The sequence below is a fragment of the Microchirus variegatus genome (assembly GCF_963457635.1).
Source record: "Microchirus variegatus genome assembly, chromosome: 9".
NCBI classification, from domain to species: Eukaryota; Metazoa; Chordata; class Actinopteri; order Pleuronectiformes; family Soleidae; genus Microchirus; species Microchirus variegatus.
This window is the reverse complement of record NC_139810.1, coordinates 1,364,862-1,392,617: the sequence shown is the minus strand read 5'-3', so window position 1 is coordinate 1,392,617 and position 27,756 is coordinate 1,364,862. Positions and strand designations below refer to the sequence as shown.

The 27,756-nt window shown below is 41.9% G+C and overlaps 1 protein-coding gene across 6 annotated transcripts in view; it reads right to left on the bottom strand.

Moving 5' to 3' along the window:
- Window positions 1-776: 776 nt before the first annotated feature.
- Window positions 777-27,756, bottom strand: part of usp19 (ubiquitin specific peptidase 19) — a 34,617-nt gene continuing 7,637 nt past the window's right edge. For 3 of the 6 annotated variants that reach the window (XM_083895600.1, XM_083895601.1, XM_083895604.1), the window contains 22 exons: window positions 25,123-25,683; window positions 22,576-22,999; window positions 20,528-20,678; window positions 20,353-20,424; window positions 17,745-17,860; window positions 16,763-16,995; window positions 16,402-16,594; window positions 15,378-15,511; window positions 15,102-15,260; window positions 13,713-13,823; window positions 13,511-13,621; window positions 13,311-13,412; window positions 12,487-12,627; window positions 11,461-11,579; window positions 11,233-11,376; window positions 9,366-9,772; window positions 9,164-9,274; window positions 7,936-8,152; window positions 7,695-7,847; window positions 6,520-6,686; window positions 6,262-6,437; window positions 3,400-5,227 (listed from right to left, as the gene is read on the bottom strand). In XM_083895600.1, the coding sequence (XP_083751726.1) occupies window positions 4,916-5,227; window positions 6,262-6,437; window positions 6,520-6,686; window positions 7,695-7,847; window positions 7,936-8,152; window positions 9,164-9,274; window positions 9,366-9,772; window positions 11,233-11,376; window positions 11,461-11,579; window positions 12,487-12,627; window positions 13,311-13,412; window positions 13,511-13,621; window positions 13,713-13,823; window positions 15,102-15,260; window positions 15,378-15,511; window positions 16,402-16,594; window positions 16,763-16,995; window positions 17,745-17,860; window positions 20,353-20,424; window positions 20,528-20,678; window positions 22,576-22,999; window positions 25,123-25,683 (4,314 nt within the window). In that variant the 3' untranslated portion in view covers window positions 3,400-4,915. Of the gene's footprint in view, window positions 2,245-3,399; window positions 5,228-6,261; window positions 6,438-6,519; window positions 6,687-7,694; window positions 7,848-7,935; window positions 8,153-9,163; window positions 9,275-9,365; window positions 9,773-11,232; window positions 11,377-11,460; window positions 11,580-12,486; window positions 12,628-13,310; window positions 13,413-13,510; window positions 13,622-13,712; window positions 13,824-15,101; window positions 15,261-15,377; window positions 15,512-16,401; window positions 16,595-16,762; window positions 16,996-17,744; window positions 17,861-20,352; window positions 20,425-20,527; window positions 20,679-22,575; window positions 23,000-25,122; window positions 25,684-27,756 lie in introns of those variants that run through there. The other 3 variants (XM_083895603.1, XM_083895602.1, XM_083895605.1) reach the window with 3 other exon arrangements.

Here is a 27,756-nt window from a genome sequence, read left to right as displayed (position 1 = left end):
CGGACACAGCGCCACCATCAGGCAGGTAACTGTGACACATACACATCGAGGTTCACGTTTAAAAACAAAGAGAATCAAAGCCGAACAAAGCCGAACTGTCGATCAGTTAAAAATCTATTAAAAATCCCGAAAACATGTGTTCACCTCCAACATTTAGCAAAGAAAATGTCTAAAATGTCATTATTTAACAGAGCAACAGCGCTGCTGAAAATGGCAAATACATAGGACCCCCAAAGCCACCAGGGGGCCCCAAAGCTGCATGTTATTAATATAATGATTATTAGGGACTGGCAGGGGCTGAAACGGTGACCCGTGCGTTGCTCAAGGGCTTTATAGCGCCCCCTAAGGTGAAAACAAAAGCAAAATGGAGTTCTACCGAATTTCTCGAAACTTGGTGGGAAGATGTTATCGACCAAGACGAACAAGAAAGTCGATCGTAACCGTGGCCTCAACGCAACAGGAAGTGGGCCATTTTGAGTTTTGCCGTTCATTTTGGCAATTTGCGCCAATTCGACTCGTTTTATTATCGTTTTGGGTTGTAAGAATTTGTCGTTTTATTTGTTAGCATATTATTTCATGTTTTTTTATTATCAGGTTTAACTTGAGCGGCTCAATTCAAGATGTTTCGCTCATGAAGTGTCGTAGATTGGGGATAATCTGAAGGGTTAGGAGAAACTTGGGGCCTCTACAGCTAGAGCTAGAAACGGCAAAACAAAAACAAACAGACAAATTGTTGGCAATACTCAAAATTGTTTTTTATTTATATTAACCATTCATATGTATCCACAGCAGCATTCTTAACGAGCCCCACTTTAACGTACGTGATGTGGTTACAAAGGAGAAGACGGAGGGAGACGGTGACGGGACGAGTCACGCCAAAAACAGAATTAGTGAGATTTAGCGACGAGTTTACGGTCTAAAAAAAATGAACATGCACTCATGCACATTTCAGTTGATACTGAAGCCTTTGACAAAATGCATCCACAGGATCGAAAATAATCAAAGTACCAAAAAAACAAAAAAACAAGGACGTGCCAAAGATACAGAAGCTAAATCAAGTTTACAAAAATAATACACGGAGTGCCCCGAAAAATCAGAAATAACGCAGCAAGTCATCTCCCGTTTCACGTACTTCCACGATCTTTACAACAGTCGCAAAATATATCGACGCCTTGCCACGAAAACAAAGAAAACGTACGTTAAAAAACGCGTTTACGACAAGCTTCACCGGCGCTCCTCACGCCGACCCTGAAGATCCACCACGTCGAAGGTCAAAGGTACAAAGATTGAACGGACGATGGTTTGAGCTCAAAAAACCTGAGACCATAAGGTGCATTGGTGCGTGGAGACCTGCAGGGGGCTCCACTCAGGTGGTTGAGGGTTTAAAGTCCTTTAACAGCAGTGAAGCCTCTGTGTGTGTGTGTGTGTGTGAGACTATAGCATCTACATATACAGCTTGTTAAGTCCTTATCAATGGGTTTACTATATTAAAGTTGCAGTTCAGGTTTTTATTTTGTTCTTTTAAAGGCAGTTGTCGGAGGTTCTTCTTTTTGCCATTAGTGGAAACCTGGACTGCGAACCACGTTCTCACCCGCACCAAACTCCATAGAGATAATCGGCGATTTTACGCCACGGGCCCGCAGGAGTCGTCGATCCACCGCCGCCTCCATTTAACGCGTCCAAACGCGTCACGTTGTCTCTTTGGAGTTTGAAATCGCTCCTTCGGAGTCGCAGAAGTGACACAATCCTCGTCGAAAGGCGAGGAAGAAACAAGACGAGCAAGCTCCCGCGTCGCCGTGAGCTAAAAACGCCGATTTTCTCCGTGGAGTCTGGCGTGGGGAGAACGAGCAGCTCTCACAAACGTCAGTTTCCAGCGGCTAAAATCCTCGTGTTCACTTTAAATAAACAAAATAAACCCTTAAACAATCCCTTAAATGTGATTATATGGATGATGTTTGTCTAGTTTTGAGTATCGAGTACACGTCGGTCCATGTTTGCGGTCCAGTCCGCGTCTTCAGACGCCCGCGGGGAAATAAAACGGTGGCGTTTGTGGACCACCACCACCACCACCGTCCGCCGTCGTCGTCGTCATCTTCCTCGCTAGTCCACCTCCTCCATGTTGCTGTAGGACGGCGCCGTGCACTCCCCGGCGTGGGCGAAGAGCTCGGGCGTCGACTCGGCCGTCAGAGCGGGCGGTCCTTCGGGGTCCAGGTCGGTCCCGAACAGAGACTGAGCGCCCGACGCCTGCAGCGGAAAAATAAATAAAAAAATAAACCAGAGTTAACCAGGAATCACCTGATCAGCGTTCTACGTTCAAAACAAACGAGCGAAAGAACTCGGTGATTTCCAAAAAACGATGGTTTTAATGTTCTACAAAGCAGCATTTGGACGGAGGAGGTATCTTAGATACATTATTGCAGGGAAATGATTAACATACTATATTATAGACATTTTAAGAGTATTTCCATTTAAAAAATACATGGTTATTCTTTCAATATACACAACATTCATGGTTTTGTCCGACAATCAAAGAAATCAGGGCTGCGGCACGTGATCGATTAATAAATAAGATTGTTTTGGCGAGTTTAAGTTTCACTGATAGTTCAGGTTTTTGCGTTATATAAATATAAACGGCTCACTCTCCTGCACCAAAGTCGGTTTGCCAAGTTTGTGTCGCCGATGTAAATTCAAACGGAGGATTTCAAACGTCGAAATTCATCAAATCACACATTGGAACTCTGTGATTAGAGGAACTTGAGTGTTGTGACATAAAATGGCTGGTTTTTCTGATTTCAGAGAATATTTACATCCCTTCAAAGCTTTAAAATGAGAAAACTCGAGTCAAAATTAAGTTGCCAGTTAAATCAGTAATTCATAGATCATTGATTTAGTGCCGCAGCCCTGATTTCAATGTTGTAATTCTTTGCTAAAAAAAACCCCAAGCTGCACGTCAGTCTATTGCATAACGTCAGAGTCAAGTATACGACGAGTATTTAAGGCAAATCCGTGCGACTCTTCGCCGTCTTTTTTTTTCCTGAGAACTCGACAGTAAACAAAACAACGTCTGCAGAACAACCAAAGAATTATTGGATTTAAGAAAAACGAGGAAAAACATTTAGACAAATCTAATAAATAAGACGTGATTTAGCCTCCTCTGGATCGAAATCGACATAAAAATTTGCATTTTTACGTCTTCAAAATCCAAAAAATCACCATTGATTAAACAAGATTCCTACTCAAAACAATGCTATTCATGGTCATCTGTTGCATTAGTGGACGGAAATGACCCAAATAATCCACAGTCAGAAATACAGATAAAGACTGAATAATTAAAACAACAAACGATATATTAACATTTGACAAATCTAAAGCAAAACAGAGCAAATTTAAGGGTGAAAAGAACATGTAGTGCAATAAAAAGTAGACAAAAAAAGGCCTTTGACAGTGGTTTCACCAAAGAAGACTCATGTTTATACTAGGACTTTGTGGAATTGTCAGCTTATAAACCTTTATCGCACATGACTGTACATCTATATAGAGCTTATCGTATTAAAAACACAGACGTCATGAGCTTTTGAACCTCACAGTTTTTCATGGTCCTTCAGTGAAGAAAACCACACAATAATTCAAGTTTTCATGACGAAGACTGAGATTCTGTTTATGTTTTTTAACGTTAACCAGGTGACGCGTGTGTGTGAAACCGTGCTAATGCTGTGCACGAAAGCTTCCGTTTTAAAGTCATCGTTCACGATTTTTTAATACGTTTGTCAACGGCTCACTCTCCCGCACCAAAGTCCAGAGAGAAAAATCACAGTTTTTTTAGCTCACGGCGGACACAGCGATCGCGGTCGACTGACGCCGCGTTTGGTAACGTTTGCGTCGCTCGTGTTAATCCAAACAGAGGATTTCACGGAATTCGCACTGCGACGTTAAATTGGTGATTTTCTCTGTGGACTTTGGTACGAGGGAGTGAGGCGGATAACAAAGTGACACTAACTTCAGTTACCAGTGACTTTAGCAGTGAAAAAATGAGTGCTGGGCACGTTAGCGGCGTAACAATAACGCACGTTAGCGCACGACGCGTTTCCATGACGACTGACTGGACAAAGACGCGCGTGACGTACGACGTTTACGTAACTCCCGATTGTTAAAATGAGTCTCTAAAGTTAACGCTAAACTTTAAAAACAGAGTCGCACATACGCGGTACACAGGTACGCTAACGTTATTTGTTAGCGCTGCTCTTTTCCTTTAACAATCAGACCGCTCTACTTCCACTGTAGGCTACAGCTAACGGCGCTAAAAGGAGCTAAAGCAGCTAACTGGTAAACGGTGGCTGGACTCCGGTGCCACGGCACGTAAAAAACATGACGTCGCGCGAGTCTTTTTCCGGTCAGTCAGACTTTACGTGCCGCGGCACCAGAGTCCGGGCACCGTTTAGCAGTTAGCTCCGTTAGCTGTGTTAGCTCCTTTTAGTGCCGTTAGCGTTAGCCTACAGTTGAACTGGAGCGGTCTGTTTGTTAAAGGAAAAGAGCAGCGCTAACAAATAACCAGCGTACCCGTGTTTAGCGTTAGCTTTAGAGACTCGTTTTAACAATCGGGAAGTCACGTAAACATGACGTCACGCGCGTCTTTTTCCTGTCAGACGTCGCGGAAACGGCGTTGTGCGCTAACGTTGACGCCGTTAACGTGCCCACCGCTAATTTTCGGACGTTGTAGAGTTAACTGTGTGGATTTTAAGAGGCTAAATAGTGTTTTCTTCCTCACTGGCAGCCATGTTTTCAGTGTGACGACAACCTGAACGATGACTTTAACCCTCAGAACAATGTTTTAAGGTGTGTTGCAGTTAGACGACAGAGAGGCGGAGTCTTGAAACTCCTCCCTCATCAGATTTCAGAGCAGGTTATCAGCTGCCGCTCAGCTCCAGCTCTTGTAAAGCAGAGGATAGAGCAGATTGACCAACAGAGCGAACACAGCCGCCAGCGTGCCCACGACAAAGTATCGCACGCAGTCGTCGTCGTCGGGATACTCCGGCGTCGTCCTCTGCCTCGGGCGCCGTCGCGCCGAGCCTTCGGTCCTCTCTTCTTCTACTTCTTCTCTTTCGCCGCCGCCGCCAACTCTGTTCGTCCGATTTTGCCGCCTCCACAGCGACGAGCGGAAGAGTCCGCGGGGGCCTTCGACAGGCCCCTCCTCCTCTTCCTCCTCCAGTTCCCGCCATATCAGAGAGGCCTGCGATTGGCGGAAACCGGTGTCAGCTTCTGGGAAAAGGGCGTGGCCTTACACATGCTACGATTGCAGTAATAATAATGATAATAAACGCTCAGCTACCAATCACACGCCGAGCGTCCGCGTTTACCTCATACAAGCACGTAAAAAAACACCTGAACTGTCCCTTTAAGAGTGTCAGAGTGGGCGTGTCCTGACGAGAGTCATTAAAACCAGCAGGTGTACCTGGATTTGAACGCGTTTTTCATGAAAATCGCGATTTTTAAAACTTTCTTATGTAACATTCTTATATAAGTATAGTGTGGACAACACACACACACACACACACACACAACTGCTGCTACTACACAAGATGGACTTATTAACCCAATTATTTCACTTTCTTTTCACCTATTTTCATTATTTGCAGCATCGGCAGCATTTGGAAAAGCAGTGTTTCCACCAAAGGAAGGGTCGCTGCTTTCTTTCTCAACTACCAGAAGTGTCTTGCTCTCTCAAATCACTTAATTTATGTTAATTTATGGCGTGAATATAAAATTATTCATCAAATTATAAAGTCATTATATCCTTTTACAACATTAAGCTGTTAAATGTTGCTCCAATCATGTGTGAAATGGAGAAAATACGCCTACATCTGCGTCACTGTGTGTTCTTGTACTTGTGGAATACTGAGGACCAGTGAGGGGTTTTAAACCAACAAAGTGAGGACATTTTTACGAAGTGAGGACATTTTGGCAGGTCCTCACTTTGTTTTCACTTCCTTAGGTTGTAAACATGCTATACTCTGTTTTTAACACAGGTCCTCAATTTGGTACAAAAACCCGTTTTCCAGCTTTTTATTCTCTGGGGCTCCACCTGCAGACATTTTATGGTACTGCACCCAGTAGTTCTTTATTGATGTCTTTCATGACTTAGATTTGTAATTGTGTTGATTTATAAAGTGGAAATGCTGGTCCTCACTTTGTCAGCGCTTTTACCCGGTCCTCAGTGTGCAGCAAGTACAAGAATGTGTGTGTGTGTGTGTGTGGCGCCCTCACCTGGCTGGCAGTAGCTCCTGCGGCGGTGGGCGACTCGGCTCCCATGGGCCTGAGGAAGCGCGGCGGCCTCTCTACGGGGGAGTTGCGTCGTCGGTAGAAGAGGACGTAAGCGTAGCGCGTCACCACCTGACTCTCGTCCACCATGGTCACCGTGCTGTCGTCAAACAGACGCCACCCTGTGGAGAGGGGAAGGAGTGCGGTGAGGAAGAGGAACGGACGCGCGAAGAGTAAGAGGATGACGACGTTTCTTCCGCTCACCAACATCACTGCGCTGGCTGTTCTTGTCGCTGGGCAGGCGAGCGTAGGCCGTGTAATGACCTCCGATCATCCCTCCGTAGTGGTTGATGACGCCGTACAAGTCGTAGACGGGAGGTTGTTGCATCTCGTCTTTCTGACCGATACAGAACTTACTCAGATCCAGATTCCTGCAACGAGTCGACGCCGCGATCAAAGTACTGCACGATGGTAGACACTCACGATCAAAACAACAACAACAACAACGCCATTTTGGCAGGAAGACACACTTTTCTTTATAAAACCTTTATTCTCCACTTTTTCGTTAAGTTAAGTTCCCTAAAATTTCCCCTCAACTGCCAACCAGAACAATGCTAATTTCGTCGTCAGCATTAGCATTCAATTTAGCACAGAACATCGTGAAAACCTACGATAAGCTTTTCTGACGTAGAGTTCAGGGGCACGCGAGTCGTATCTACGATAAACAGGAAAACTACTTTATTATGAAACTGTTATTGATTAACTTGATCGAGCTACATCAATAGATGCTAGTTAGCTGGCTAGCTTAGATACATAGATGCTAGTTAGCTGGCTATCTTACAAGACAGACAGCTAGCTAACATAGATAGATAGATAGATAGATAGATAGATAGATAGATAGATAGATAGATAGATAGATAGATAGATAGATAGATAGATAGATAGATAGATAGATAGATAGATAGATAATATAAATAGACGGATAGCTAGCTAACAGATAGATAGATAGATAGATAGTAGAGCTGAAACAATTACTCTACTCATCGATTACTAAATTAATCGTCAACTATTTTGATAATCGATTAATTGGTTTGAAGCTTTGATTAAATCAAGATTTCATTGTCGTTTTAGCTTAAATGTGAATATTTTCTTTGCTCCACAAAACAAAGACATTTGAGAACATCGTCTTTTCCAGGTTTGACAAAAAACGATCAACGTTTTTTACAACATTTTGTAGAGCAAACTAATCGACAGATTAATCGATTAGGGAAATAATGGTGAGTCGCAGCTCTAATTACAAAGTAACGTGATACTGCAGTTGTGGAATAATGTGTTTCTATACAGCAGGGGGCAGTATAAGGCTAAGATACATTCAGTCTGTCAGTGGGTTTAAAGTGCACAGTGAACAAAGAACTTGAAGGCTTCAGTACTCAGTTTACCTGACGGGGAAGTCGACCATGTCGTTGATCTTGTCTCTCCAGATGAAGCTCCTGAAGGAGAAGCGCTTGAGCTGGATGATGAGAACGTTGGGCAGACGCCACAGCAGCAGCTGCTTGGAGGCCTCGCGGTGCTGCTGGCACTTTGGACAGTACCTGAAATACAGTTTTTAGAAGAGTTTAGAAGATGACGAAACAACAGAGGAACCAGGCAGACCATGATGGAACAGATGAATGTTCCTACCACGCCTCCTCTGGTGCCAACACCTCTGGTCTAGTGAAGAGGTTGAGACACTGTTCCAGGGTGAAGTGTCCAGCTCTGGCAGTCTCACTCAGAGAACCAGGGTCTTCTTCATACTCCAGCTCCTTAGAGCTCACCAGGACGTACTCCTTCAGACGCTCGTTGTTCTTCCACACCAGCTCCAGGGTCATGTCTTCAGAGAGGTCTGTGAGGAAGTCCTCTACAGGAAGTGAGGGAGGGGACAGGGAAAAATGGGATTAGCCAGTTTGAGGCAGTGCTTTTTTTTGTTTAAGTGACTTTCCCAATGCTCTAGGCAGCTAACTGCCACCTATGTATCTAAGCTAGGCGGCTAACTACCCTCTATGTATCTAAGCTGGCCAGCTAACTAGCATTTATGTATCTAAACTAGGCAGTTAACTAACATCTATGTATCTAAGCTGGCCAACTAATTAGCATCCATGTATCTAAGCTAGGCAGCTAACTAGCATCTATGTATCTAAGCTAGCCAGCTAATTAGCATTTATGTATCTAAACTAGGCAGCCAACTAGCATCTATGTATCTAAGCTGGCCAGCTAACTAGCACCTATGTATCTAAGCTAGGCAGCTAACTGCCATCTGCGTATTTAAGCTGGCCAGCTAACTAGCATCTATGTATCTAAGCTAGCCAGCTAATTAGCATCGATGTATCGAAGCTAGGCAGCTAACTAGCAAGCTAACTACCATCTATGTATCTAAGCTAGCCAGCCAACGATCATCTATGTATCTAAGATAGCCAGCTAACTACCATCTATGGATCTAAGCTAGGCAGCTAATTACCATTTATGTATTTAAGCTGGCCAGCTAACTAGCATCTATGTATCTAAGCTAGGTAGCGAACGACCAACTATGTATCTAAGCTAGCCAGCTAATTACCATTTATGTATTTAAGCTGGCCAGCTAACTAGCATCTATCTGTCTAAGCTAGCCAGCTAATTAGCATCTATCTATCTAATCTGGCCAGCTAATTAACTAGCTATTTTTATTTTATAAACAAAGAAAATAATCACAGTTATGAAGCTAAAACAATCAGAAATCTTCTTTTAATCATGGAAAAAACTTTAAACCGATGAATAGATGATGAAAATAGTTGACGTAATTGTACTTAGTAATTGATTAATAATGGATGAATTGTTTTTTTGTTTCACCAAATATGAAAACATAATAAAACCAGTGAATCTGATTGAAGTGTACCTTTCTCATCCAGCCTCTGCTCCTTGTTGCTCGAGTCCAGCAGATAAATGTAGAACTGACTGGCGTGACCTGACGCCGACTCACTCGGATGCTGATATCCAGTTACTGCAGCTGCAACAAGAGTTAACGTAATGAAAAATGTTAAAGAAAAAAAGAAAAACACTAAAGAAGCAGTTTGTTGTTGTTGCTGTTGTGTGATCACCTTCTGGCCTCACTGCCTTCTCACAGGACGTCTCTTTCTCGGCGTGAGGGTCCACAGAGCAGCAGGACGCCGCGGAGGCCGGCTCAGAGAATCCTGAATCTGTGGTGTGTGTGGTGGAGAGGGAGGTCTGGGAGGAGGAGGAGAGAGAATCTGCGTCCACAGAGCGGGAGGCCGAGGCCGACGCCTGGCCGTACTCTGCCCGGGACTCGGGCAGCAGGGACTGGCTGTCCGGCCCTGCGTCGCCAGCTCCCGTCACAGGAGCTGAGCTTCCTCCCGTGGCTTCGTCCCCACTCCCAACGCCGTCCGGTAAACCTGAGGGCACGGGTGGAAGGTCTAACCGACACTGAGAGGTTTCTGGAGACGTTCTGCCCGACTGGAACGGAGGCTGAAACACGTTGACAGAAAACCTGAAACCAGAAAGACAACAGTGAGTTAAAGATGAGACAGTTTCCTAACCCTCTTTTTGGAGTCCCTGCTCAAAAATGACATGCCCAAACTAAAGATAGTAAATCTCTGCAGTTGGTATCAAAATAAAGATAACACCTGTAAGATTTCACCAGAGGTGTACAATTTACTGTAGATGCCACTGTGTCAGAGTAAATGCACATGGGACACAGCAAAAATGAAGGACGCCAAAAAAGAATATTGCATTTTAAAGCAAATATCCCCTTTAAAATATGCAGTAGGAGTTTAAAAACGCATGGAGGTCATGTGGACATGAGCTGTGCAAAGTCTGATGCTGCTGAAGTGAAGCAGAGTGAAATTACAGAGGTTTTAGTAAAGAGATGTCTAGACGTTCTCTTGTTTGGCACCAAATTATTAAAACTCATTTAATTTGATTTACATGTATTGCATATTACATATTACATATTACATATTGGTATCGTGGAAGAAGAAGTTAAAATATTTTACATGAATGACATCGTTACAAGAAATGGCTTCATCCGCAGAATCTCTTTAATGCTGTAGTACATAATATGCCAGACATGTAGGTGGCACTGTAACACTGCTACAGAAACACACCCAGCCACAAAGAAGGCTCCACTACAGAATTTATACAAATTTACAAGGTTCCTTGAATGCATCCTGAAGCCTCTCTGTAAAAAGAAGAAGCAGCATTTTTGTAACCGTGTGTGTGTAAAACATTTTGCAGCGTAGTCAATTATGACAAGATTAAAATGATATATTAGCATACTCCACGGTAAATTAGCACGAAGAATATTTATGAAGGTATCAAAGAAAATGCTAATCTGTGTTTCTCAAATCCTCAAAATGATGACGTTCACAAACCAAAGATAATTAGTTTTAAAGATTTCTTTGTTATATGGAGCAAAGAAAGCAGAACATGTTCACATTTAAGAAGCTACATAATCAAGGAACGTGTTTTTATTATCAAAAAAAAAGACTCAAACCAATCAAATTGATGATCAAAATGGCCGATAATTCATGTAGTCATTAATAAATAACCATTGTTGCTGCCCTACATGCAACTATATTGAGTATAGTGAGACATTTATCAGCACTAACACACAGTATGAATGCAGGTCTGAATTTAACTGCGGTCACAATTCTTTTGTATATCTGTAAAAAAAGCTTTAACTCAGAACGACGACGTGAGAAAACTTGAGCCACAAAGTCATTCTGGCTGTTTATTTAACAGTATATTTGCTATGATCCTAAGAGATGAAACCTGTAACCTGAGCGACAGTTAACTTTCTAAAGTGATTTTAACAACGCAAACAAGACCTGTGTTAAATCTCTGTGCAAATACATTAAGAAAACACGACTAAGTCCAATTATTACCATCATTTAAAGCGTCTTAAGCGACGGGAAAAGAGTGAATAGAGCTTCTATAAACGCGAGTTACCTGGAGTAACCCTCGAGCAGCTGAGTGAGGCGGCTGTAGGACAGTCTGGACTCTGGAACACTGACCAGGAAAGGCAGGCCCACGTTCTCCATGTTAGGTCGACACAGAGCCTTGTGATTGGGCCAGTGTGTCCTCTGACAGGCTCTGAAGAGACGAACACACACAGAGAAAAGTTAACCTCAACACTAACTAAAAGACATCTGAGAGACATTTCAGAGGTGGACTCACTGATTGCAGTAACCGACACGATAACAGCGAGTGCAGCGTTTCAGTTTGTCTTCGTCCGACACCGGAGGCTTCATGCAGGCGGCGCACTTTGAGATGGGGATGTTAGGGACCTGGAGTTTCTGAGAGGACACATGGAGACAAACACTATTATTATTATTATCCACCAGTACTGATGTGTTTTAATACGCTGTAGAACTGTTCACACAAACACATCACATATAGAAATGTCCTTATTTTTTAAGGAAAAGCACCTTTTTTCCAATAAATAACACATTTTGAAGTACAAATAAAAATTTTGAAACTGAGGGAAAAAAAATCTGAATCTTCTTTTAATTTTGAGGGGAAAAAATAAATCACATTTTTTAAAATGTTCTTTTGAAGGAAAAGTACCTTTTCAATGAATATAACACATTTTTAGAAATAAATTAGAATTTTGAGGAAAAAATAAATACATTTTGGGAAAAATTAAATTGAGAAAATAAATATTTTGATTTTTTTTTAATTTTGAGAAAAAAAAAGTCCTTATTTTTTAAGGAAAAGCACCCTTTTCAATGAATATAACACATTTTGAGGAAAAAATTGAAAAAAAATATTTTCGCAAAAGAGAAATCACATTTTTAGAAATGTCCTTATTTTTGAAGGAAAAACACCTTTTTTCAGTGAATCATTAACATTAAATGAATCATAAATACACTCTATACATTGTTAATGTGGTAAAATCGTCTTGTTTTTAATAGAATATGTACATAGGTGTATAGAGGCCTATTTCCAGTCTTCTTATGGTACATTGTGTTTGCTAATGGTGTTAGAAGGCTATTGGATGATGAGAAAACCCTCGAAAACCCTTGGGCAATGATGTTAGCACAGCTGAAAACAGTTTTATTTAGTATAAAAATCATTATTTCTAATCTCGTCAATGTCTTGACTATATTTTCTATTCACTTTGCAACTCTTTTGATTAATAAAAGTCGGACTTTTAATGGAAAACACAAACAAAATGCGTGTAGTGTCGTTTTTTTAAATTACCTGTTGCACTCGCAGTAAAACCACTCTCTCTTTGGCCAGGTCTTTAGACAGAACCTCAAAGCAGAACAGCGTGTCGGAAGAGGAAACCGTGTCCAGGGAATCGGACGCGAGGAACATGCGCTGGAACCGGTTCTTCCCGACCTGAGAGGAGCAAACGCACATGTTCACTGTACTCTGAGTGGATTGAGTGTTATTTCATGGTCAGCACTAAACTGCAGTACAGAGCCAGAGAACAGCAGGAGACGTTCACCAGATGATGCATCAGTAGACAGCAGCTCCCATGTCCCCACAAGCTAAAAACACTGATCTTCTTGCCAGGATACATTATCATATTTTTAAAATATAGACTTAACCACTTCTTCTTCCCTGACCCTCTTTTTGGAGTCCCTGCTAGAGTAAAAAGTTTTGCTGTAGATGCCACTGTGTCTCGCCTAAAAAAATATTGCATTTAAAGCAAATATCACCTTTAAAATATGCAGTAGGATCTTAAAAAACACATGGAGGTCATGTAAAAACATGTGGCCATGAGCTGTGCAAAGTCTGATGCTGCTGAAGTGAAGCAGAGTGAAATTACAGAGGTTTTAGTAAAGATATCTAGGCGCTCTCTCGTTTGGCACAGTTTGGCACCGTCTGTGCCATTTGAGATTTCTTAGGTGCAAAGTTATTATTTACATGTCACTATTGGTCTAAAAACAACTTGTTTTGGTAAAAAATTAGTACGAAAACTCAAACAAACAGGGAAGAAGAAGTTAAGCTGGTGCAGTCTCGTACGTCCACACCTTAAAAACGCATGAAATATGACTTTAATATGTTAAATATCTCACCTCTGCCAGCCTGAGATTCTCTGGTTTGACCCTGACGCTCCTTGAAATTGACTCGAGGACTTCAGCGGTGCTGGAGTTCTCTTTGCTCACACTCACCAAAAACTATCAACAGACACAAACACACACAGGTTTGTTTGACGACTGAATCACACGACAACAGAGACATTATTGTTGCATTGCAAGTTATTCCACGTCGTTACCTTGATGGGCTTTTTATGAGGTTCCTTCGCAAAGTAGAAAACTGAGAGCACCTTTTGTTTCTGGGGCAAAGGGACCGGCAGGTACAGGAAGGGGTCAAAGGTGATGGACACCTGAGGAAGACACAGGCAGAGGCGAGTCGGTCGTTAGTGAAACCGGACGAGTCGCGTCGACAGCACGGGAAAACGCGGAGAGTGGATTTACCTTGGAGCACGTGGGGCACACCAGCTTGGATTTAAACTGTCCTTGGAAGAGGTCGACGATGAAGGAGTCGTTCCTCATCTTGTGCCTTTGCCACGCCTCCTCTGCCACCACCTGCAGCGACAGACACAACACATCAGCCACAGCCTTGACGCGAAGTCAAGTAACACAAACGCATCACGAGTCACTACAACAATCCGTGTTAATCAGTTTCACAAGATGAAATATCGATTCCTCTGATGTTTTCAAAGACAAATGATGTCTCGATAATTGTTTTATCACAAAATCAGAACATTTGAGAAAAGTCTTCAACGAGTTGTGTTCGTCGAGACTCATAACTGATGCTACGCTATTTTTATTATTATTATTATATTATTAGTGTTGGGCACTGGGTTAACGCACGTTAACACATGACGCGTTTCCATGACGGCTGACCGGAAAAAGACTCATGTGACGTCATGTTTTAGTGCAGCGGCACCGGAGTCCAGACACCATTTACCAATTAGCTTGGTTAGCTGTGTTAGCTCCTTTTAGCGTTAGCTTACAGTGGAACTGGAGCAGTCTGTTTATTAAAGGGAAAGCGCAGCGCTATAAATAACCAGCGTAGTATGTGTGCCTCTGTTTTTAAACTTTAGCGTTACTTTAGAGACTCATTTTAACAATTTGACAAAGGCGTGTCTTTTTTTTTTTACGGGCAGTCGTCATGGAAACGATCCATGCGTTGACGTGCCCAGCGTTAATTATTATTATCGATTACATTTCCATAGTGCTTTTCTATACACCCGAAACACATACAAATGTCCCATTATCCATTAACACATTCTCACTATGCTGCTGTTCTCTTCACCATGCAGCTCCAATTAAGTTTTAAAGAAGCCCTCTTGATAAAAAAAACACTACATTATACAGATTTACAACAGAAAACATAAATAATGCAATAATAAAATGTCCGGTCCTTCCATCTCTCCACAGTAAACTTTTCAGATTACACGTTAAAATAAAATCACCAATTCAAATTAAAAAAAAAACAAACTCCCGTGACCACCTGTGTTTGGATCTCGTCTGCTCACAAAAGTGTTTGTAATGTTTCTCCAAGCACCACTAGAGGGAGCTCCTACCAGTCTGAGGCTACGTTTACATGATGACGGTCTGAACAGAAGACGCAAAAGTAGCGTCGCGTCTTAGCCTTTCAGATTTGTGCGTTTTCGAGCCCCAAAAACGATGTTACCGTCTAAACTGAAGGCACTTCCGATTACATATTTTGTCGTTTTTACCCGCGAGCGTCCTAGCGGAAATGGGGGCCTGAGAACCACGGAGTGTGAATAATAATAATTACGCATTATTTGTGAACCATCCAGACATCCCAGTCCAGTGAGAACACGCTGCACCCACCTCGTCCAGCTGTCCGTCGGAGTCCACCGTCTCCGTGTACGGTTTGTTCTGGATCCGGTTCAGGTCTTCGTGGAGCCCGTCCAGCAGGAAGGCCATGAACTCCTGGGCGTCGTGCTGAGCGTAGCCTGTGAACTGGCTGGCTTTACTGGCCACGATAGCCTGTCGGGTTTAAAAACAAACACGCGTTAAGACAGGAAACGACGATCGGTGAAGATAGATGAGGTTTTTTTTGGCACAAGAAAATACATTCAGTCAAGAAGCTCAGCCTTTGTGTACCTTGAGCTTTGAGGGCTGGAAGGCGTGGTGCGTTCCCTTCCACAGAGCCCTGAGCAGCACTGCAAAGCCGATGGCCAGTCTGCCGCCTGTTCCCAGAGGATTACTGCAGTTGATTTCTGCCTCAAACGCTCGATCTGCAGCAGCACAGACAATAAAAGGCACAAAATAATGGACAAAAAACATCAGCGTACGAAGAGAAAAACAACTGTGTCCGAACTAGTTTGGAGACAAAAATAATCCATTACATCTGAGCCTGTTTTGTTTCAAGTGCCAAAGACTTCCTGTTTCGTTACCTCAATATTCAAAATTTAATAATCACATTTTTTTTATTAGAAAGCGCCTTTCTGACGCTCTAGGTCGCTTTACATATTAAATAAGGACACAAACATCAAACACACAGAAGTTGTGATAAGATAAAACAGACAAATTAAAAAAGTTTAACCTGGGGGTGGGGGAAAAAATCGATTCACCTAAGATTCACGATTCTGAATCATCCCCCCGATTGTAATAAGGAGCAATTTCAGCAGATATTTGCGTTCACACATACTCATGATCTCCGGAGAACCTTTGCGGGTCAGTGCACGTCTGAAATCTTCATTTATAAGGGGTTTCTTTTTTTTCTCACTTTAAACCTCACCTGCTGTTGTTGTATGGCAGTGCTCCACAGCGCCACCTAGCCACCTGGCATGCATACTACATCACATTTCACACACTTTAGCGTCACCGCGTGCGTGCAGATTTCCACCCAAAGACGCTCGTCTGAACGCGGAAAAAAAAAGTGGGAACGCAACGACCACTTTTGCGGTTTGTGTTCAGATCGTTGTCGTGTAAAGCTAGCCTAAGATTTCAACTCTGGAGGGTGGGTTCATTTTTTTTTTTGCGTTTTTAAGCCCCAAAAACTCTGTCGCCGTCTAAACGAAAGGCACATCCGATTAAATATTTTGTCGGCTTCACCTGGGAGCGTTGTCGTGTAAAGCCAGCCTTATATGATATAGATTATATAGAGTGTGTTTAGACTCTTTACCGTGGAAGTAATCCCTGAGTTCTCTGGTGTTGGACAGGGTTTGGATGACGCTGTTCATGAAGCAGGTGTTGCCCAGGTTGACCAGTCCTGTGAAACCAGGCAGACACACCTTCTTCTCCTCCTCCTCCTCATGCCGCTCATTGCTGGCAGGAGGAGCATGAGTCATAGGCTGCACCATGCAGGTCGGCTTAGGCTAAAGGAAAACACATGAAACACATGCGCAGCGAGTTTACAGAGACAATATGTGAACCTGATAATGACAGCACTTATAAGATAATAACTGGAGAGTGTGCGTGACAAACTGTTTTAATGACTTCACCATCATTGTCCGTTTGGTTTCTGTCATTATCTTATGACTCACTGAAGTAACCGTGGGTTCCGGTTTAGTGATGGCGACGTGCTCGCTGCGAGGAGCCACAGAATCCAGACCGCCGTCCTCCACCCTGGACGAGGCCTTCGGGGCCTTGGGTTTCTCCTCCCCGACCCTGGGAGGCTCCTCCTTGGCGGGGGGGTTGTGCTTGCTGCTGCCGGGCTGACTTTTCTCCATGCAGGCGGGGCTGGAGGGCACAGCAACCTTGGCACCACCCACTGCACCTTCAACAAAGGAGAATTTTACACTGAATTTCTTTGAGGTTGATTAAAAAAAAAAAAAAAGAAAACTGAATTTTTTGTTTAAATGTATTTTTTGAGAGGTTGATTTAAAAAAATATTTTTTTATTTTTAGGTTGATTTTTTTATTATTATGTTTTTAGGTAAACTGAAATTTTTTGAGAGGTAGATTTTTTTTAAACTGAATTTTTTTGGGAGGTTGATTAAAAATCTGCACTTTTTTGAGAGGCTGATTTAAAAAAAACAGAAAGGTTGATTTTTTTTTTTTTATGATTTTTTTTAAAGCTGATTTAAACAAAAAAACTGATTTTTTTGAAAGTTTGATAAAAAAAAAACTGAATTTTTTTTTTACACTTAATTTTTCCAAGGCTGATATTTTTTTTCTTACACTTTTTTAATTTTTATTTGAACATTGCTTGAAATTTGATAGCTTTTAAAAACTAAATTCAGTGCTGGAATTGGGATGGCACAGATTTACTTCCACAGAGAAACAAAATCAGTTTGTAGCCGATAGACTTGATGTGAATGCATATGATAATGATTTGAATTGAAATAACAAGTTGCACACTACAGCTTTAATTTACCCGACACCTTAAGGTGATAAAGCTCATTATAAAATAGTTATATATAAATACAATCGTTCACCGTGGAGCTGTAACAAAAACCATTTTGACTGCATGATTCCACACAGTAAAAAGTGCATGGCCACAACAAACAGAAGCCTGGCAGCAGACCTTGTGTAGCAGGAGCCTCCAGACCCCCCCAGCGCTGGCTGTGTCTCTTCTTCAGGGCGATGTCCAGGCGAGACGGGGTGAAGGAATAGCTGCACTGCTCAGGCTGGATCAGGTTCCTGAAACACCAGGAGAACAGAGGTTTAATATGCAGACAGATGATAGATAAGTGACGGTCACTGAGGAAGGGAGAGCACAATGACTCTTTGTTTTAAGGTGATTAGAGAAAAAAGGCTTTGGGAAATAAATGCTGCAGCATCTAAAAATAGTCATGGATCAGTGTCAGTGTGCATATATTGGGGCGTTTCCATCGAGCGAATCAGTTTGGTACAGTATGGTACGGACATCTGTCCCGAAATAACCAGCCCCAACTGTTCCATTCTTTGGTACCAGAGTAAAAAGACGACAAAATGACTGGTGTTTGATGATGAAACACAGCAATAAACAATATTCAACTTGAAGCTAGCCTTGTGGGAAAGTTACAGCAGATGTGGAGTCAAACATTAACGCGTCTACGACGTTTAACGGCGTCACCGTTAACGCAAGTTAACACACGCCGCGTTTCCATGGCGACTGACCGAAAAAAGGCACGCGTGGCGTCATGTTTTACGTGACTCCCCGATTGTTAAAACGAGTCTCTAAAGTTAACGCTAACCTTTAAAAACAGAGGCACACATACGCAGTACACAGGTACGCTAGTTATTTGTTAGCGCTGCTCTTTTCCTTTAATAAACACAACGCTCCAGTTCCACTGTAGGCTAACGCTAACGAGCTAACGCAGCTAACGTAGATAACTGGTAAACGGTGCCTGGACTCCGGTGTCGCGCCACGTAAACATGACGTCACTCGCGTCTATTGCCTGTCAGTCGTCATGGAAACGTGTCATACGTTAACGCGCGTTGCACAGCACTAGTTGACATCAAATTCAAGGACTTTTCAATGACTTTGCAGGACCAACTCCCTAAAAGGACCAAATATGCTGATCTGGACAAGTGATTGTCCTTGGGATCTTGGTCAAAGTCATTTCCCAGGCATCACGTTGTCTTTTGCTCTCTCGTTTTAACTTTACTCGCTCATTGTTCTGCATGGAATCTCACGTCGGTGGTAGAGAGACAGTGGACGGCTAGTATTCTTATGACTGGAGGTCATGGAGATATTTACCTAAATATCTACTGCACTTTTCACAAACCTTCAAGGATTTCAAGGTCCCATGATGTTATTATCATCAATATATTACAGTATTAAGACGGCGCTGTATCGCTGTAAATATTCAGAAATTGCTAAATTCCATCCACAGTGAAACAAAACTGAAAAACACAGAACTTACCAAACGGAGACATTATAATTGAAAAAGTCGGTTTTAGCATTAGCACTGATAAGCTACATACATATATAAATATAAGAATACACATTCTGAGGATAATTATACGCGTTAACAAGTCCTCAAAATGAACCCACAGTACCTGTTCATCAACTCTGCCTGTTATTGTTTACTTGTTTTGTTAATTACGGTGGCACTCCCTTTAACGTAAGAGGTGTAAAAATAAATAATTAAATTAACCACAGCAGTCGTTACACACCGCAGAGAAACCAGAGAAGGTGTCAGCGAAATTAAAGTTCGAGTGTGTAACGTGTGAATGTTCTTTCAATTAAATTATCATTATCATATGCATTCATCACATGAGCTGATCCAGAGTTCAAACACTCAATTTATGTTTTAAAAGCCATCAAATATGTCAAGCAATGTTCAAAATAAGTCAGTGTGAAAAAAAAAGAATTGATGTCTCAAAAAAAATCTATTAAAAAAGCAGCATTTTTTTCACTGAATTTTTTAGGTTTCATTTCTTCATTTCACTGAATTTTTTTGGACATTTCAATTTTGAGGTTTACATTTTTTTACCGTGATTTTTTTTTTGGTAGAATTTTGTTGGGGTAGAAATTTATTTTTCACATTTTCTGACAGAATTTTTTTGAGACATTGAATTTTTGGATTGAATTTTTTGAGACATTTAATTTATGGACTGCCTTTTTTTGAGACATTGAATTTTTTGACTTCCTTTTTTTGAGACAATGAATTTTTGGACTGCCTTTTTTGAGACATTGAATTTTCGGACAATTTTTTGAGACATTGAATTTTCGGACTGCATTTTTGGACTGAATTTTTCGAGACATTGAATTTTTGGACTGCCTTTTTTGAGACATTGAATTTTCGGACTGCATTTTTGGACTGAATTTTTCGAGACATTGAATTTTTGGACTGCCTTTTTTGAGACATTGAATTTTCGGACTGCATTTTTGGACTGAATTTTTCGAGACATTGAATTTTTGGACTGCCTTTTTTTGAGACATTGAATTTTCTGACAATTTTTTGAGACAATGAATTTTCGGACACAATTTTTTAAGACATTGAATTTTCGGACTGAATTTTTTGAGACATTTAATTTTCGGACTGAATGTCAACGCATGAATTTTCAATTTCAATGCAAAAAAAAAAAAAAAAAATCAAACTCAGATGGCAGCGATTTACTTCCACAATTGTGTGTTTTGTAATCGTCTTTATTGGAGCCCCCTTGACAATGAGACGATCCTAACAAACTGCAGAAACATTTACCTGAGTTTGACTTGCCACTTGAAGACGGTGTTTGGTCCACAGCCTGAATGAAGACGCAGAAAGTTGGCGTCACTGTAAGAGGACAAACAAACAAACAAACAAAGACCTCCATCATTCACTGATAAGATACAAGCAGGCTTCATTGGTATATAATACGTAAACATATTATTTGTACCTGGTCTGGAAGATGAGGGTGAAGTCCTGCTCCCTGAAGATGACCCCGGCCGTGTCCCTGCAGATGCCCTTCATGTAAACGTTAACCACCATCAGGTCCGTGCCCTTCTCGTACGAATCGTTCTTCACAAACTGCAGGTTCACCATCGGCTCTGGAAAGACAAATTTTAAACATCAGCAAACTCCTGATGAATCCAATCATTGTTTTCATTGTTTTCTTCATGTTATGGTCGTTTGTGTTGCCTGTTCTTGTTCTGTCGCGTGATACGTTGTTGTTGGTTTTGTTTTTCCTTGTATATCCGGCACAGTGACAATAAATATTTTTGTCATCATCACTGAACTGCCAGTTTAACTGAGTACAGATGGTGCAGCATGAACTTTCATATTTAGCCTCCCAGTTATTCAGAAGAATGATGGCTGTTGGCAAGAAAATGTATTTGGGGGGAGGGGAATAAATATGTTTATTTCTCCATTACGACACCGTCACATTTCAATAAATAATGTACTGTGTTGATATACTGACGCGACTGCAACAACTCTGTTGTTTACAGAACCTGTCAAAAAGAGTATAAATGAACATTAGAGACTAAATACATCAGTAAAAACGGATGAACGGGTTTGTGTTTGTAGTGTTCACACAGAGACGCGAGGCTTCTGCATTTCACAAAAACGGCATCATTACTTCCCGGCTTTGTGGACAAAGATGTTCATCTCTTTCTACTTATCTGCCGTTTCTGATGAATCAAGTGAGTGATAATCTACTAGAAGCACAAAAAATACGTGTACATACAGCAGCACTGTCGGATTAACTAAGATTAACCCAGTAAAGATGGATCAGCACAACAAATCATCCCGATTTCGTGGGCAAAGTTGTAAAAGTTAACACCAAAGTGGAAGGAAGAATATTCTAAACTCCAGCACATGAGAGCTAGTAGTAGCATTAAAGGCAGTTCAGAGCTAACAAGATGCATTCAAGGACCATGGTGAATTTCACCACTCTTTATGTAAAAAATGCAGTCCAAGCATTTTTTTTGACTGAATGTACAGAGAAAAAGATGTTAGGTATTTTTTTGCGGAACAATTAATTTGTTAATGATACGTAGCTATTTAATTGTTTCTTGTTGTCGTTTTATTTCCTGTTTTTATATTGTAATAATTATTTAACCTCTTCTTCCCTGACCCTCTTTTTGGAGTCCCTGCTCCAAAATGACATGCCCAAACTAAATAGAGTAAATCTCTGCAGTTACAAGCTCTATGTGGATTATCTTGGTATCAAAATAAAGATAGCACTTGTGAGATTACACCACATGTGTAAGTTTCGCTGTAGATGCCACTGTGTCAGAGTAAATGTACATGGAACACAGTAGAAATGAAGGATTTTTCTCTCTCGCCTAAATTTTTTTTGCATTTTAAAGCAAATATCACCTTTAAAATATGCAGTAGGAGCTTAAAAACACATGGAGGTCATGTAACAACATGTGGACATGAGCTGTGCAAAGTCTGATGAAGTGAAGCAGAGTAAAATGACAGAGGTTTTAGTAAAGAGATGTCTAGACGTTCTTTCTGTTAGCACAGTTTGGCAGCATTTGTGCCATTTGAGATTTCTTATGTACCAAATTATTAAAAACCCATTTAACTTTATTTACATGTCACTATTGGTCTAAAAAGAACGAAAAAAAAAAAAGTATGAAAACTTTAAGTTTCTTCTTAATATAATTTCAAACTGTCAAATTAACTTATCTACAGTTTATTATCAAACGGGAGAACTTTAAATAAATATGTTTTCTGATGACCAGTTTAATGTATTTAATATTCAATATTAATATATTGTTTTTTAACTGGAAAGACATAACACTGTACATTGAGGGGACAGGCCATTAAGTGTAGTTCAATAAATACCTACTGAAGTTACGTAATGTTTCATGTTGTTTGTTGTCATTAAACAGTTATAGTTTGACAGATGGAGGAAATACTTTGTACGGAGCAAACCAAACACTGACAGGTATTTACAGACTCACTAACACAGCAGTACAAAGATGATAAACACACCTTCCTCCTGCTTGATTTCCAGAGCAGGCTCCTCCTTCAGCTGGTCACGCTTCTCCTCTCCGTCACTGCAGCTCTGCTGGCTCTGGGCGTTCTGATTGGCGCCCATTGCGACCGTCGGTGCTGGTTCCGTCCGTGTTGACGTGAGCTGCTGCTGCCGGATCAGAGAATCCTGCTCCGATTCCTGCTCAACAGGTTTGTCCTCTGGCTCCTTCGTCTCCGTCGTCTCCGTCGTCTCCGTCGTCTCCGTCCCGTGTCTCAGCCTCAGTGGAGAAGCAGCAGAGTCTGTGTCGTCGTTGTTGTTGTTGTTGGAGACGACGACAGGTTTGAGGCAGTCGCTCGTGCTGTAGGGAGCAGCTGATTGGTTTTCCATGTCGTCGCCGGTCGTCCCACACCTGTCTGAAGACTGGTTTTGTTTCTCTGCTGCCTGATTACAATAACGGAAGAAAGTATTATTTAAAATATCCAGAAAATGTCCACTCCTTGAAGTCCATAAAAGGGACAGGGAGTCTATGACTCTGAGTGAAAACACAGAGACTATCTTAGCTTACGTTAGATGACAGATGACATGTACAAAGACGTTTTCTATTTGATAAAGGCAGGGGCAAAATCAGTTTCCCCTTCTGGACGTCGACACTAATTACCTTAAACGTCTTGTATATTTTATAAGCTTTTATCACGGCGTGTGCGCGTCGAGTAGAATTAGGAAAAGTCCACTGCAGTCGTTTTTCAAGTAGCTTGAAAACAGCACTGGTCGAGTTCAGTGTGGAAGAAATTCACAGGACGTTTTGTAGGGGTGTGCCAAAATAATCGATTCACATAAGAATCGCGATTTACTACGATTCAGAATCGATATTAAATGTCTAGAGTAGTGCTGAGCACGTTAACGGTGTTAACGGCACAAACGCACGTTAACGCATGACGAGTGTGAAGTCATATTTATGCTCCGCGGCACCGTTTACCAGTTAGCTGCATTAGCTCCTTTAGCGCCGTCAGTGCGGCTACAGTGGAACTGGAGCGGTCTGTTTATTAAAGGAAAAGAGCAGCGCTACAAAATAACCAGCGTACCTGTGCACTGCGTACGTGTGCCTCTGTTTTTAAAGTTCAGCACTCGGGAGTTACGTAAACATGACGCCGCATGCGTCCTTTTCCAGTCAGTCGGCATGGAAAACGCGCCGTGCGTTAACGTTGGTGGCGTTCACGTGCCCACAACTAATAAAGAGGCACTTTTATTTTATTGTTACTTATGCAATATGTGATATTGCTTTTATGCAACAGTTACAGCAATGTCCTCTAAGGGTGGCTAGATGTTTCAAACTTAACAAATGTGAAAAAGACACTTTAATGTCTCCATTTGTCGAGTAGATCGTCCTTTGCACACCTACAGATTGAAGCAGCAATCATTATGAATCATATCGCAGCACCAAGAATTGGAATCAAATTGAATCGCGAGTTCCTACACATTTCCCATTTCAAAATTCCATACTTTTGAAGACTCAAGTTTCTCAGACTTCTCGGAGGATTTTTCTGTCAATATTAAACATCGGAATACCAAATGCTAGATGCTTATTATGTAAATAAATGGTTTTAAAATCCTTCACTCGTTTTTCATGAAGCCAGCCCTCGGTAAACTAGCATCGACCGATGACACCGTCGACAAATCGGTGCCTCGGCGACACGTACGGAAAATAATAAATAAATGAGAATCGCAGTAACAGTAACCATGGTAACTCGACACCATTCTATCATCTACAGGTGGGCTATGTTGTATTAGTAACTTGTTTTGATTTTTTTATATTAATATATTCAATTTTAGACAGTGAGATAATACAGGGTCTCCGCAGGTTTCAACAAGTCAAATTTAAGAATTTTTTAAGACCATAATGAATACAATTTAAGACCCATTTCAAATCCATACTGGCAAAAAAAAAGAAGTACAAAATACATGAAGGAAAATTAGAGCCATAAATCGTTCTGCTTAGCTGTTGGCTTTCATTAAGTTTTCTCCGCTGCTATGCTATGCTAGGCTATGCTATGTTATGCTAAGCTAAGCTGTAACACAACGTGGCGCGCGCACACACCACACTAGCTAGCGGTGCTTGATAATTTCTCACCGGGAAGCACAGGTGGCCCACTTTAGTTCCGTGTTGTAGTTGTTGTCGTTATCGCAACGCGACACTGAAGTTTATGCATGGTTTAAATAAAGGTAACATTAATAGATATTTAAGACCTTTTTAAGAAATTGTATTTAAGACCTTTTGTGAAATTTTTGGAGAATTTTAGACATTTTAAGGCCTTAAATACAAATGATTGGATTTAAGACTTTTTAAGACCCCGAGGATTCCCTGTAACAGTTTGGAATAATCCATACTTTTTCCCCTTTTTCCATACTTATCCAGACCTGGGAATTACTCTAATTAAAATTCCACACTTTTCCATGCTGCGTAGGAACCCCGGAGATCGTAAAAGATTCCCACCCCTTATGTTTTGAATAGAATAACGGTGGCGGATGTTTGGTACGGTCCCGTGCCTGCTCCTCACTCCTCTCACCTGAGTTGCGTTGGTACAGTTGTCGGTGACGGTGACTCCGGCCTTCTGCTCCTCACCACCTCCCAGTCTCTCTGCTCTGTTATCCAAATCCCTGCGTTGCGTCTGCGGGCTCCGTCCAGCGGGCAGGTGCGAGGCGTGAGGCGCTCTGTTATCATCGTTAGTGTTTACGCGACGCGCGTCCTCGTCAACAGACGACGTAGCTTCCTTCGTGGTTTCGGGCGGCTGCACCTGCAGCTGCTGCTGGTGGCCTCTGGTGTTGGAAACAGTCTTACTGGAGGCTCCAGAGCCGTCTCCGGCTCCAGCCGTCATCTCTACAGAGTCTACAGTGGCCTTTTCGCGCCCCGCTTTGTTCTTCACGCAGCGCTTGGCCAGACGCTCCGCTTTGCCACCGGAGCGCCTCGACTCGGCGAGAGGCGACGAGGGAGGACGAGGATGAAGCTGCGGCGGCGGCGGCGAGGTCAGTCTGGAATTATCTGATGACTCCGAGGCGACGGGTTTCACCTCAGGTTCCTTCTCATTTTTGGTCTCCGGTGGTGCGGCGTCCTTCTCCTTCTTGTTCGACTGACGCAGGGCAGAAGAAAACAAGCAAAAATGAGCTTTCAACGACGTTTACACACAATATTTAGACACTTTTAGTCTTTTTCTAATCTTTCGTTTCTTATCCGAGCAAAGTCAAAGCCGGCGCTGCACACACTGGGGCACTAACTTTTTGCACTGGTGCACCAAGAGTGTTCATTACATCGCCTTTTAACAACATCAGGTCACCTTTTTAAATCGCTCTCTATAACTTTAATATAATGTGAATGATTTTTAAACAAGAATAACGTGTCGATAAATGCTCGTCTTTTATTATATATAAAAAATAAAATGTCTTTAAAGTGCTTCACTGAGCTGAAATAGAACATTTTTAACTAAAACAAACATGCAACTAGGTTAACGCACGTAAACACATGATGCGTTTCCGCGGCGACTGACCGGAAAAAGACGCGTGATGTCATGTTTTAACGTGCCGCGACGCCGGACCGGAGTCCAGGCAACGTTTACCAGTTAGTTCTGTTAGCCGCGTTAGCTCCTTTAGCGCTGTGAGCTGCGTTAGCATTAGCCTAGAGTGGAACTGGTCTGTTTACCAGCGTACCTGTGCACTGCGCGTGTGTGCCTCTGTTTTTAAAGTTTAGCGTTACTTTAGAAAACTCATTTTAACAATCGGGGAGTCACGGAAACATGACGTCACGCGCGTATTTTTCCGGTCAGTCGTCATGGAAACGCGCCGTGCCCAGCACTAGTTATAATGTGATATATATGACCCGCTGATGAATGCGCGATTACCGCATGACCACACATCATTAATATGCATCTTTCACATGCTTAATAATCAATCATAATCAACTCTCCAACTCATATTTAAAGGCGCCATATGTAAGAATGTGGCCAAAAACAGTTACTACACTCAAATTCAAAATACCAAGGTCTTTTTAGGTTTCGTTTCCTGACGTAACTGACAACCCGTGGTTGCTCGGCAGCTGAGACTCTACAGACTGCAGTGATTGGTAGACGGCGGTAGGTGGCGCCACACGACGCCAAAACATGATTTCAAAACATAAACGTGATTTGCAGTCTGCAAAATATATTTTTTTAATGCAAATATTTTGGCTGTACTGTTGTTGTTGGCGAGTTCAGTTTGTTATATGAACATTATTCCTGAGTCTCTGTGACATATTAGGAGGATTTTATCATTTATTACATAATGCACCTTTAACATTTATTTTAAACCCATAACGTTGTTTATGTTACTCTGATTCACTTTAAATGGTGGTCTTAATATATTTGACATAAGCTAACTGAAAAGCACCCTGTCAGATAATGGGGTAATGTCAGTAGGGGCTGGTTATGTTGGTCCCTTTCCACTCAGTGGAAACACAGCTTTAGAGTTTGTCACCTGTTATATTGTTCTTCTTCCTGTTCACTGAAACGTGTAGAGGAAGAAGTTCTAAATTCACTTTTTATACCTTTCTTTGTTCAAAGGCGTGAAATTTAACCTCTTGCCTTTGATGCAGACAAGTGTTGTGGACCTGTGTTGAAGAACGTTGAACTGTGGAGGGCAGCACTGCACCTCCTGGTCTAAATTATTATTATTATTAGAAGAAGTAGAAGATGGGAACACAGACGTTCTCTTAAAGCTCACATAGAGTGGTCCTGTTGCACATATATGTTAGTTATGGAGGTCTACTTACATACATTAACTTGCTTTTATGCTCAAAAACCTCCTAGTTGCTGTAAACGAGCCGATAGAAATCTCTCCTAACTGACGCTGTTCCTCAGCCGTGATATTTCAGACATAACTCTCACACCCAGAAGACTGAGTGTGTTGTGATTGGCCAGCACCCGGAAGTGACATAATCAGCACAACACCAGCTCTCAGAAGCGCAGCTCCCCCCTCTGGAACGGTGGATGCACTGCTCCTCATTATCAAAACATTGTTTTAACAGTGTTTAAAAATAGCTTCTTCACGACTCCCCGCCTCAGTCCCTTTGACGACCTTTGACCCGGAGTCAGACCCAGAGTCAGAAGACACTGTCGCTTGTGAAACACCTCCACAACGGACGTTATTCTTCTTCTGCGGTTCAATGTACGCAA